Raw genomic sequence first — 12,955 nt, 5'->3', positions numbered from 1 at the left:
ACGAGGGAAGTACCACCCTTTTTGAATGTGACTAACTCCAAATTTGAGAAGGGTTATAACTTGAGAATTAGCTGATGCATGCCATGTCCTGCTGTAACAGCCAAACTCGCTTGGCATTAACAATGTTTCAGGGTCTGTCTCCAAAAACATTCCTGATATTTGTTCTGCTGTTCAATCGCCACTTATGGATTTGTCATGGTGACTGAATTTCTCTTGTCCCTTAAACTCTTAACTAGCAGGAATCTGTTATTTTTCTTGCCTGTTCTTGAAAGGACGGGAAAGACTAGTGTCTGTGTCCGCACGCAGAACGACTAATATACATAGCACCGCTAGTGTGGGAAAGGGGTCACCTTCGTAGAGGATTAGTACTAATGTCCCGTGACCAAATCTCTGGAACAAAGGTTTGAAAGTGTTTTTGATATGCCTGAAGGGTACTGAACAAATTTGGCTTGGGCTGCCCTCTTCAAAGTTCTGGCAATTTTTGGTCGGTGTCAAATGAGGTTAAATAGGGGTCAAAATTGAAAAATATTCCAATCCTTTTGAAACGTATACCAAATTACTCGTCTGGTCATAAGGAATCCAAAAAGGTATAGTTTGCCCTATCTGCGAACTTTAGTTACCGCGCTATGGACAGAAACATGAAAAGATCAACACACTTTGGCAGGGGGTCAACTCTACTAATACGCTTAAGATTGTCCAATTTCAATGATCTTGGTGTCTAATTATATGTTTTCTGACATGACAAATTCAACTGAACAACTTTGAAAATTCAAAATAGCTGCCATAAATGAATTTTTGTACATAAAATCGGGTAACCCGGTTTTGCTTTCAATTTTTCGGACCTTGGGTCATTAATATTGGTCAAACATATACTGTTGGTTAATAGGGACAGACTTGAAGAAACACTTTAATACATTTGTCTCCATGCTTTGGGCACGCAGCATCAGCACATCTACTGATATCATCCATTTTCATTTACAGTTATCTACCTCTATGATACAAGAAACATTAATATCTTGCTCCATTTACAGCTCATTGTTCTACTCATTGTCATATCCATCGGAGTCAGAATCAAAGTCACTTATTTCCGAATCTATGTCAGAGTCAGATTCTGTATCGTTTACTATTGTTGTACTAGGTTCTTGAACAACAATGTTACTTAGACACGTAGGTAGAGCTGGCCGTGTGTAATGTGTTGGGGAGCATATGCCCTTTGGTGTACTCCAACCATGTTCCATGACAGTGGAGGATCTGGATTCATGTAGTTTAACAGGATGAAAACCTGATAGTTGGCTCTCGTGACCTTCAAATTATGGGAATCGCTGTCAGGAGGAATCTTTAGAGTTTACTTCCTCTTCATTGCTTCCCACTTTGATGCCCGCGCTGTACCAAGTGTGCTGCCCCTGTTATCCTTGTATACGTACCTGATGGTGAACAGCTCCATGTCAGATAGCGTGTTTGCTGTTATTGGGAGACTTCTCCCGAGTCCTGACAGCAACTTCCTTGCTTCATGTGATTTCATGGCACTGTCAAAAACAGTTCTTGCCATAACCATAGAAGCTAGAGACAGCATCTGCGCCAGTGTGGATATGGAAGGGGATTATGACTTTAGCAATGTCTTCATTGCACAGTGCTTTGCAATCAAAGATTGCCTTCCTCAGCTTAATACCCAATACCCCTTCCACTTGATGGGCTACATATGTGGCTAATATAAGTACATCTGTGGCTTCCACATCAATAACAACGGCATCTTGTACTCCAGAATTCCTAAGTTGGGAATATATTAATAGAAGAATTGTGTCTGTTTCAACATGCTGGCATGTGAAGTCTGCAATCTCCACATCAGTTGACGTCACAGCAGCGGTCCTTCACAGAGTATACAAAAGCTTTCTCCAGATGCAAAAGCTTTGTCCAGATGCATAGGTTGTTGTCTTGAATAAGACATTTGCTATGTGAAGGGCGGCTAGGGCACGGTACAGATTGTTCAGGTTGTTGTGTGTCTTGTGTCTGCTTTTCCTGTTCTTTTTCATTTTGTCTTAAAGCTTGCTGAAGTCCCCGTTGAGCTGCCAATGAAGTCCTACAATTCTTGTGAAAAAAACACACCATTGGGTCCAGCATCCCAATTGACTTTATCATAAACAGTTCCAAATTTATGCAGTCCTCTCCAATCTTGTGCCTTGGTCTTCATGCGTTCCCATGCATCTTTGGAGAGGTTGCTCTTATCATCGTCACATTCTTCATTACATAAGATACAAAGTCCAGTTATCACATCTCTTCCCCTTTTTCTGGTTCGACCAGGTTTCAGTACAGGTGTTGACATTTTTCACAGAAGGGTCTTGATACTACCTAGACGAAACGATAGATGGAAGAGTAAAAAAAAAACAGAGCTCATATTAGTCTAGCCTTCAGTCAGGGTTATGATTCAGGTTTAGAAATGTGTACATTCAATATTCAACAGCCTTTTTTATTGCAATTCCCCTCGATTTATAACAACAGCTTTATCCAACAGTGTCCACAAACTTTCTGCCAATGGAGCAAAGCACATTGTTGAAGTGCAGTTATTCTCAGCCTGTCATCCTCATTAACATATTGCATTTTGTATGGAATTCAATATGGAACATGCATCTGGAGTCACTTTGTAAAATAACACATTCTTGTACATCATGTCTTATGGTACTGTTACGGATTCGGCCCTAATTATGGTTGTTATTGTTATCATTGTTGGTTCTAGATATTATGCTTTTTGTGGCTTAAGGGAAAGGGTTATTGTGGTTAAAAGGTTTAAAAGCGCTCCTCGTAAAATGTGGTCGGAAATCTGATCGTGACCCGGAAGACAAAGGGAGCGAGGAAGAAGAAGCGTGAGGAGATCGTGAAAAGACGTTTTTGTTGAAGCTCCGGACCGAGCGGTCGAACGTACAGTGCGAGTGAACTTTGCGTCCTTGAAGGGAAGTTCGTGCGATAGGGGATATCGCCGGATTGCTGTGGAGCCTGCGTAGTCGGGTATCCTCATTGAGGTTCCGGAGTATCCTTGCCTCAAAGCCCCGGTTCGAGTGAAAGCCGTCCGCCATCTTCGCCATGGCGGACGGCTTTCACCAACCTTCAGTGAACAGGTTTTTGTCGCGTCGGCCGGGCATTATTCCCCGGTGGGTTACCGGGGACGGCTGTGCAAGAAAGTGGCTTTTGAGGATTATAAGGAGACTCGCTGATTGCACCGCAAACGTGTACGTCGGAACGCGTCTTTGGGAGGTTTCCCATTCCACCGCTATTGTGCGGGGTGTTGGACCACGTGACCTATGGGTTGCTTCGATCGTCCACGCCTCAATTGATTGTGATCGGACATTGATCCAACGATCGCTGAAGCGAATCGACTTCGCCTTGGAGGGATACAGAGACATTGGGGGAGTGCTGTGAGTTTGGGTTAAAGGAATAGATAAGGTTACCATCTTAAGATTTGATTGTAGGGTTGATTGCCCCCATTGTTGTATGGCTCTTTTTGTGTGATTTATAATATATTATTGTTTGTTCATCACCCTTGGTGTGGTTTCATTATTGATTAATTTCAACCAAGGATAACATATCTTTCTGCCGTGGACCCTCTCGGGGTTCGGAGGTTTACCGAGACCAGGGGATAGGGGAGGACCCCTTAACAGTACTTTCAAGAAAATATCATTATACTTGATTATAAATGTTAAGCTTCTGTAACTTTTTTCACATCTTTTCGTCACCATTTTGGTGTCCATGCCGGCCATTTAAAAAACGCTTGAATATATTTAGTTGCCAAACTGTCTTGTCAAAGACACTCACAGTCAATATGGTACTTTAAACATAAGTTTTAAATGGAAAAATTTGACTGCAAAACAGGGTTACCCAATTTTATGTACAAACATTCATTTATTGTGGCAATTTTGAAATTTCAAGGTCAAGGTGGCTAATTTGAATTTTCAGTTGTTCAGTTGAATTTGTCATGTTATGTCAGAAGGCATATAATTTGACACCAAGATCATTGAAATTGGACAATCTTAACCGTATTAGTAAATTTGACCCCCTGCCCAAAGTGCGTTGACCTTTTCATGTTTCTGTCCATAGAGCGGTAACTAAAGTTCACAGATAGGGCAAACTGTACTTTTTTGGATTCCTTCTGACCAGACGAGTAATTTGGTATACTTTTCAAAAGGATTAGAATATATTTCAATTTTGACCCCTGTTTGACCTCATTTGACACCTACCGAAAATTGCCAGAACTTTGAAGAGGGCAGCCCAAGCCAAATTTGTTCAGTACCCTTCAGGCATGTCAAAAACACTTTCAAACCTTTGTTCAAGAGATTTGGTCATGGGACATTAGTACTGATCCTCTACTACCTGGCCAGATACCCAAGTGAGCTTCTGTGATTGTTAAATGTTCTTTCTTGTGATTGTGTGAAGCTCCTTGTTAACCAAACGGGTGTACATTGTACTCGTCACACACCTTTATAAACCTTTAAACTGCCAAATATTTATGAATGTGCTTGAACCCTGAAATGATCTTACTCTGGTCATGCACTGGAGAAATAGATCTATCTAAATGCCAAGCACTTTGCATTCATGGCACTTGGGCATCACCAAAGAGTTTCCTCGAGTTTGCCTCATGATTAAGTCTATGTCGTGGGAGACTCACCTGTGAATCTGTCCTTTTCATCGACCTCGAGGTTAAACACTTGTAGCCAATTCCACTTATCTTTGTTATATTGTTAAACAGACGCAGGCAATTGTGGTTAGAACGTCGTCCGCTCTGAGTTGGGGAGCTCGGCGGTTCTAACCATGGCCGAGTCCCACTAAATACTTTATCAATGTTACATGCTGCTTCCTTGCTTGATGCCCAGCATTTAGATTTTAGAGGATAGAGCATGGATAAACCCAATGGATGGCATCGGTTGGGAAGGGAGATTGCTCCCTAGAAATGCCCCATTTGCTGCAGAGGGACTAGTTCCACCATTTAGACGGAACCCCCGGCAGTCGGCGAATTCCAGAAGTTTCTTCCTCAAAGTCAATGCGTGTGCGTGTGTGCTCTTCTATGAGCCTTGGACTCTATAACAAGACCGATAGTCGAACAACGACATAGCCGGGCTTGTCGTCATCTGGTCACTTACGGATTCGGGAGCAAGGTCTGGGTCAATCGCATTTCAAAATCATAATTGCATTGAGGAATTTCTGAAACCTACCGACCTACCTTACGACATCCGCTGGGACCCCAAAACGTTCCACAGAAGGTTATTGTTTTTCCTTTCAGTAAAATATGCAACTGTAATGGTTACTAAATACTGCCCCCCTGGCATGTGACCAGATCCTCAGCTCTGATTGGTGGACGTTTGTGAGGAACATACATATGTTATGCGCCATCGGTAGATTTGCGCTATCGACCGATCGCGCTGCGCTATCAATGGATCCATCGTTCGTGCAGGCATCGGGAGATGGCACAGGCATCATTTTGCGCCATCGATGGATGCGTATCGTCGGTAGATAGCGCAGTGCCGTCGGTCGATTTGTGTCAGGAGGGGAGGGAGAAATGGTAAGGATTGTTTGTAGGAAATATTTAGAAAAACCTCTTTTTTGTAATTGTTTCTTCCTTTTTAGTGCCATGTCTTCGTATCAGTGTAATGTTTGTCTGGTGTCAGATGTCACCCTACCTACCACTCTAGTCTCTTGTGTGCACCCTAGCTAATCCTTCATTCGTGCCTGTCCTTTCTTTTCTTGTTAGATTATTGTATACTAGGAGTTCACCTATTCTTTCTGCTTTTCACCATCACCAACCATTCATTTCAGACTAAGTTCATGAGTAAGGAAAAGAATAGGATTGAAAGTACATACACAATGAGTGGTGATTGATCATGTTGGTTGTCAAAATTAATTGGGGGGGATGGAGTTGGAGGCAGGGACAGGGAGGGTGCATGCTTGTGTGGTAGAGAGTCCCAAGTCTCGATAAAAGGGGAGGGTGTCTTATCCATATTCAATCAGACTATACTGATCCTGATTGACTACCTGTCTTGCGCCAGCGCGATCGGTCAATCGATGCCTGCGCCATCTACTGATGCCTGCACGAACGATGGATCCATTGATAGCGCAAATCTACCGATGGCACCTAACACATAGAAAAAATACAGACACACAAATGCTGTTCCAGATGGCATTGCCCTATGGGCTAGGCCCTAAAAATAAATATTCCCTATAATAAAAAATGCAATATATATTGTCTAGAACTAGATGCATTTGAAAATCTCCCTAAAAACCTTTTTGGGGTTCACATCAGTGTATACCCGCATCACGAGCTAACATCACGCACACTGGTCAAGTTGTTCCATCATGCGGCTAGCTTTAAATCCTCAATGCACTCATTCTCTTCACGAGTGGTTGAGGGTGGGAGGGTTGATACGTTTGAGCCAAAAACATGACATCTGTCCACGTTTTATTAGTTTCTAATGCAAATTTGGAGCGTTTCTCATGCAGTGTTTTTCTCTTTTGTTCTCCAGGCCTTGGATTATTGCCACAGCATGGGTATCATGCACCGTGATGTAAAACCTCACAACGTCATGATTGATCATGAAAACCGAAAGGTCAGGCCGTCTGTTTTGCACTGCAGCACATAGATCCTCGATAAATTTAACTTCTGCTTGCTTTTATATACCTTGTGGATGTTAAATGAGACTCGGGTTTCTACTGCTCCCACTTAGATGTAAATGTTCCAGGCCATGAGCTACTACCGGTGTTGGGGTACCAACCCCCCCCCCCCCCCCCCCTCCCACACCCTCTCACACACCTCTGGCACTATATTTTTCTGATGCCCTAGAGTATCTTGAACATGAAATCGAATGTTAGCATTGCATAAGTTGTGATGAACTTGTCTTTTTGGATCAATATTTAGAGGTACCCTGGATGGACTGAAGGAAAAGATGAACAAGTGGAAGGAATGTATGGAGACAAAAGGTCTGAAGGTGAATATCGGAAAGACGAAGGTGATGGCAAGTGGTAAAGCATGTGGTGAGGTGGAAAGAACTGGGAAGTGGCCCTGTGCTGTGTGTAGGAAGGGTGTCGGAGTGAACTCCATTCAATGTACAATGTGCACTGAGTGGGTTCATCAAAAATGTAGTGGTCTGAGAGGGTCATTAACCAGTGTGGCAGCTACATTCAAATGTAAGGTGTGCACAGAGGGAGCTGCAGATGGAGGAAATGTTGAGTTGGATCTTGGAGACGGCGTGAAGCTGGAAGGTGTGAAAACATTTTGCTACCTCGGAGACATGCTGAATGGAGAAGGTGGATCAGACTCGGCAACGGTTGCTAGAGTGAGATGTGCATGGAAGAAGCTTCGGGAACTGAGTGGCGTGCTGATGAGGAGGGGAGTGTCGTTGAAGCTGAAGGGAAAGGTGTATGCTGCATGTGTGAGAAGTGTTATGATTTATGGGAGCGAGACATGGGTAATGAACGTCGAGCAGCAACGAAGGTTGGAAAGGATGGAAATGCGAATGGTTCGATGGATGTGCAGAGTATCGTTGAGAGAGAGGAAGACAAATGATGAATTGCGAAAGATGATGGGAATAGAGCCTGTGATTGATGCTGTGAAGAGGAACAGGTTGAGATGGTTTGGTCATGTGTTGAGGAAGGATGAAAGTGACTGGTTGAGAAGAGTGATGGAAATGAATGTAGAAGGAAGTAGAGGACGGGGAAGACCGAGAAAGACTTGGCTAAAGATGGTGGAAGAAGAAATGCGGGCAAGGGGGTTAACAAGGAGAGATGCAGAAAATAGGGCAAAATGAAGAAGATTGTCATGGGGACCGCAAGGCTAACCCCCGCTCTAGCAGGGAAAATGGCTTTTAAAATGCATGTTGTGTGTGTTGTGTATTTAGAGGTACCCTCAAAGCCTGACCATGGTCGATTCGCGTCGCACTCAATTTCCATGTTTCATACTTTAGTAATTTGTGCGTTCATTATAGCAGTATTACATACAAATGAGGTACAAAATGAAAGCATAGCTTCTGTTTCTTCTTATGAAATTAATATTATCACGTTTCAGAAATATTTCATGTGATTTATTGGACTACATATGCCCGCACCCCACGTACATATCTGGCACCTCACAAAAGAAGTGCATATGTGAGACTTTATTCATCCAAGTCATATATTAAAATAAACTTCTTATACCTAACATTTGATGCCATAACTATGATTTTATGACATAAACTGACAAAGTTATGGCAAGTTCAAAAATAGCGCTCATTAATAGAAGGAAGCAAAACAGCTAGCATACATTAATGGGATTGAATACATCAACAACTCATGCACCAATTCTATATTTTATGTTTCTCTGATGTAACATATTGTCATAAAGATTACAATATGATGAAGGGTGAAACTCAACTGATATAATGTATGCACATTAACAAATGCATGAGCTACCACACTGCAAGGTATACTGGGTAATGTATTCAATACAATGAACGGGCACAGAGTTCATTCACTGGTGAACATCGTCAATCTTGATCACTGTTGGTGCTGTCTACACCAAACTGATGTGGGATATCTGGCAGTTCTGCATCCGAGTCATCCAAGTCCATATCCTCAGAATCTGGTGGTTTGTCGATGATTGATGAGCTGTTTTGGCAGAACATTTCCTATGTACCATAGTGGCTCGAACTTGCATGCAGTATAGAACTACTCTGGAGTCTGTTTCCTCTTGGGTTGAATGCAGAGTTCCAATTTCCATCTTCTTTGTAGTGTCTTGTATCTTCAAACGTCAACTGGTATGCAGCCCCTTCACAGATCAGGACGACTTTTCTTTCCAGGAGCTTGCTGGCATACGACTGATGACTCCATACTTTCAGTGGAGAATGATGAATTACATCTTTTTCTCATCATTTGTCAAGAGCAGCTTCCAGCCGGGGGGTTCCTTTTTGCTTTCACCCTTGATGATGAGCTTCTGACTGCTGCCTCTTCTTCACGTTCCATTGTGTTGACGGAAATGGCAGTATACATATCCGTGCTGAACACTGCGTCTGTTGTCTTTGATACCATATCAAAAATCGTGTGGCAAATCAGACTGAAATTCACTGGTATCTCCATGTGGTGGAAGTAAGCATTAACCATCATGGACCACAAGCGTAGACTCCACTGATGGTACTGGAGCATCTTCACACTCTTTGGTCAGATTCTGGAAACATTCTGATTTGTCTGTCTTTGTCAGAAATCCATCAGCTGTCCTGATGCTATATGGAGCAGGGGTCAATGGGTACGTCATTAGCTCCTTCATGTCCAACTGCAAGGCTTGGCTTTGGGACTTCACAAATAATTGGAAGGCAATATTGCACTTTTGCAACAGCCTTGTTTGGGTTGAGTGTTACTCACGATAAGACCGCTAAAATCTAATCAATGTCGAAAAAAAATTATTAGTAAGGTAGTCAAGCCAGTCCGTCGGTATGCACCTCTCTAAAAAATAGTTATGTAATTTTTGAACGGGGTTAAACAATCCCTGACCGTGTAAAGAATCGTCTCGTTCTGATATAACCTGGCGGAAATTACCATATGTTACATCACAGAAGCATAAAATATAGAATTGATACATGAGCTGTTGATTTGTTCAATCCCATGAATGTATGCTAGCTGCTTTGCCCTCTTCGATTAAAGAGTGCCATTTTGGAATTTGCCATAACTTTGTCAGTTTGTCATAAAATCGTAGTTGTGGAATCAAATGTTAGGTATATGAACACATTTTATTTTAATATACCTTATGTGGAAGAGTTCTATTTCTTACTAGAAGAAGAAAGACTCCACTTTGTCATTGTATTCGATTTATTTAACTCAAAAGGAAGGGTAGGGAATTAACGAACTGATTCAATGTAAAAACATGAATAACTATGAACTAACTAAACTCGTCGAAGTCTCGTTCAGCCGGCAGTATGGCCCCAATCTCCTCTCCTTCGGTCCTCGATCCAGCACAGCTTCGTGTGTTTCGAAGTCCCACTTTTACCTTTTAATATCAATGTTCACTCCTTATAAGGTAAGGAATGTGTCTCCGAGCCGTTTCAGACAGAGACACTCTGGTTCTTCTCTTGGCGCTTTGTGAGACACATCTTAGACAGTTCTTATCAGTTGGGATAATTAAGCAACTTTTTACTCTGCCTTTACAGGTCAATTCTTGACCTGTCCATTGCAAGCCTTTTCTCAAAGGAGGAAAACACATTTTGCCAGAGGAAAGAATATATAAATAATTATATATTCCTCCACACCTACCCAGAGATATATTAAATAATATATATTCCTCCACACCTTACATGGACATGTGGACATCCAAAATTATGTGGACACCTGAACATCACACATGTATGTGCTCGTCAAACATGCCATTCCAAAATCATGGGCATTAATATGGAGTTGGTCCCCCCTTTGCAGCTATAACAGCCTCCACTCTTCTGGGAAGGCTTTCCACTAGATGTTGGAACATTGCTGCGGGGATTTGCTTCCATTCAGACACAAGAGCATCAGTGAGGTCGGGCACTGATGTTGGGCGATTAGGCCTGGCTCGCAGTCGGCATTCCAATTCATCCCAAAGGTGTTTGATGGGGTTGAGGTCATGGCTCTGTGCAGGCCAGTCAAGTTCTTGCACACCGATCTCGACAAACCATTTCTGTATGAACCTCGCTTTGTGCACGAGGGCATTGTCATACTGAAACAGGAAAGGGCCTTCCTCAAACTGTTGCCACAAAGTTGGAAGCACACAATTATTGTCTAGAATGCCATTTTATGCTGTCGCATTAAGATTTCCCTTCGCTGGAAATAAGCGGCCCAGCCCGAACAATGAAAAACAGCCCCAGACCATTATTCCTCCTCCACCAAACTTTACAGTTGGCACAATGCATTCGGGCAGGTAGCGTTCTCCTGGCATCCGCCAAACCCAGATTCGTCCGTCGGACTGCCAGATGGTGAAGTGTGATTAATCACTCCAGAGAACTCGTTTCCACTGCTCCAGAGTCCAATGGCGGCGAGCTTTACACCACTCCAGCCGGCGTTTGCCATTGCGTATGGTGATCTTAGGCTTGTGTGCGGCTGCTCGGCCATGGAAACCCATTTCATGAAGCTCCTGATGAACAGTTGTTGCGCTGACGCTGCTTCCAGAGGCAGTTTCGAACTCGGTAGTGAGTGCTGCAGCCGAGGACAGACGATTTATACGTGCTGTGCGCTTCAGCACTCAGCGGTCCCGTTATATGAGCTTGTGTGGCCTACCACTTCGCGGCTAAGCTGTTGTTGCTCCTAGACACTTCTTCAACACTGCATTCAACATTCAACCCACAGCATTTAACCCCTGACTATCTCTTCTCCTTCTCCCTCCTTTTGCTTTAAATATTTCCCTATTGATTCTTGTCTTTTTGCAATTGTTGTTTTCATGTATTGTTATGCATTATGTTTTGCACTCTGTCAAAGCGCCTTTGGGCTTCTTGAAAAGCGCTATACAAAATAAATGAATTGTTATTATTATTAGACATTTCCACTTCACAATAACAGCACTTACAGTTGACCGGGGCAGCTCTAGCAGGGCAGAAATTCGACAAACTGACTTGTTGGAAAGGTGACATCCTATGACGTTGCCACGTGGAAAGTCACTGACCTCTTCAGTACGGCCCATTCTACTGACAGTTTGTCTACGGAGATTGCATGGGTGTGTGCTTGATTATATATACCTGTCAGCAATGGGTGTGGCTGAAACAGCCGAATCCACTAATTAGAAGGGGTGTCCGCATACGTTGGTGATGTAGTGTACGTACGGAGCGGGTTAAACGTGGACAGCCATGATGACCATGCACGTGACAGTGGATCTATGTACGGAGCGGGTTAAACTCTTTGCGCACCGCAAGGAAATTCACCGCAGCGCGTGCTTTGTCGCAGTGCAGTGACTGCGTTGGCCATTCATTTCCATTCCTTTTTCGACAACCGTAACTGTTAAACCTTAAAACGTCCCGTTCGCTTCAAGTTATCACATTTCCTTTCTTTCACAATAATAATCATTAATGGATTCGTATGCAACTACTTTAATGATGTCCACCAAGCAATGCAAGCAGCTAGGACATCCGGCTTAACATTCATCCGAGTGACGCAGCCGCCTGCGGAGCATCAATCGGAGAGTTTATTAATCGGGTTGGGATTGAACCCAGACTGCACATCCCAAGGGTAAGTACGCTACGCGCTTCAGCACTCTGCGTTCCCGTTCTGTGAGCTTGTATGACCTACCACTTTGCGGCTGAGCTGTTTTTGTTTTGTTGCTCCGGGATGTTTCCACTTCACAATAACAGCACTTACAGTTGACCGAGGCAGCTCTAGCAGGGCCGAAATTTGACGAACTGACTTGTTAGAAAGGTGGCATCCTATGACGGTGCCACGTTGAAAGTGACTGAGCTCTTCAGTACGGCCCATTCTACTGCCAGTGTTTGTCTATGGAGATTGCATGGCTGTGTGCTTGATTATATATACCTGTCAACAATGGGTGTGGCTGAAACAGCCAAATCCACTAATTAGAAGGGGTGTCTGCACACTTTTGGCCATGTAGTGTATGACTTGGATGAATAAAGTGTCACACATGCACTTCAAACAAAAGTAAATGTAGAAAATTGATAATTTTTGTGACGCTCCGGATATGGATGTGGGGTGCGGGCATATGTAGTCCACTCGCACAAAATATTTCTGAAATGTGATAATATTGATTTCCGAAGAATCAGCAGAAGCTAAGCTTTCAATTTGTACCTTATTTGTATGTATTACTGCTATAATGACCACACAAATTACCAGTATGAAACATGGAAATTGAGTGTGCCGTGAATTGACCACGGTCGCGTTTTGAGGTTACTTCAATCTCTTGATTCAAAATGACTAGTTCGTCCCAACTTATGCAATGTTAATATTTGATTTTATGTTCAGGATACTCCAGGGCATCAGAAAAATA

General features: G+C 43.0%; 1 protein-coding gene across 2 annotated transcripts in view; it reads left to right on the top strand.

The window, feature by feature from the left end:
- LOC137434375 (casein kinase II subunit alpha) overlaps positions 1 to 12,955 on the top strand; it is an 84,525-nt gene that overhangs the window by 20,761 nt on the left and 50,809 nt on the right. For both annotated transcript variants that reach the window (XM_068127303.2, XM_068127302.2), the window contains exon 7: positions 6,504 to 6,587. In XM_068127303.2, the coding sequence (XP_067983404.1) occupies positions 6,504 to 6,587 (84 nt within the window). The remainder of the gene's footprint in view (positions 1 to 6,503; positions 6,588 to 12,955) is intronic.

Source organism: Myxine glutinosa, chromosome 10 (assembly GCF_964187855.1).
Source record: "Myxine glutinosa chromosome 10, kmMyxGlut1.1, whole genome shotgun sequence".
Classification (NCBI taxonomy): Eukaryota; Metazoa; Chordata; class Myxini; order Myxiniformes; family Myxinidae; genus Myxine; species Myxine glutinosa.
The sequence above is the reverse complement of the archived record's forward strand: the minus strand, read 5'-3'. Positions and strand labels throughout refer to the sequence as shown.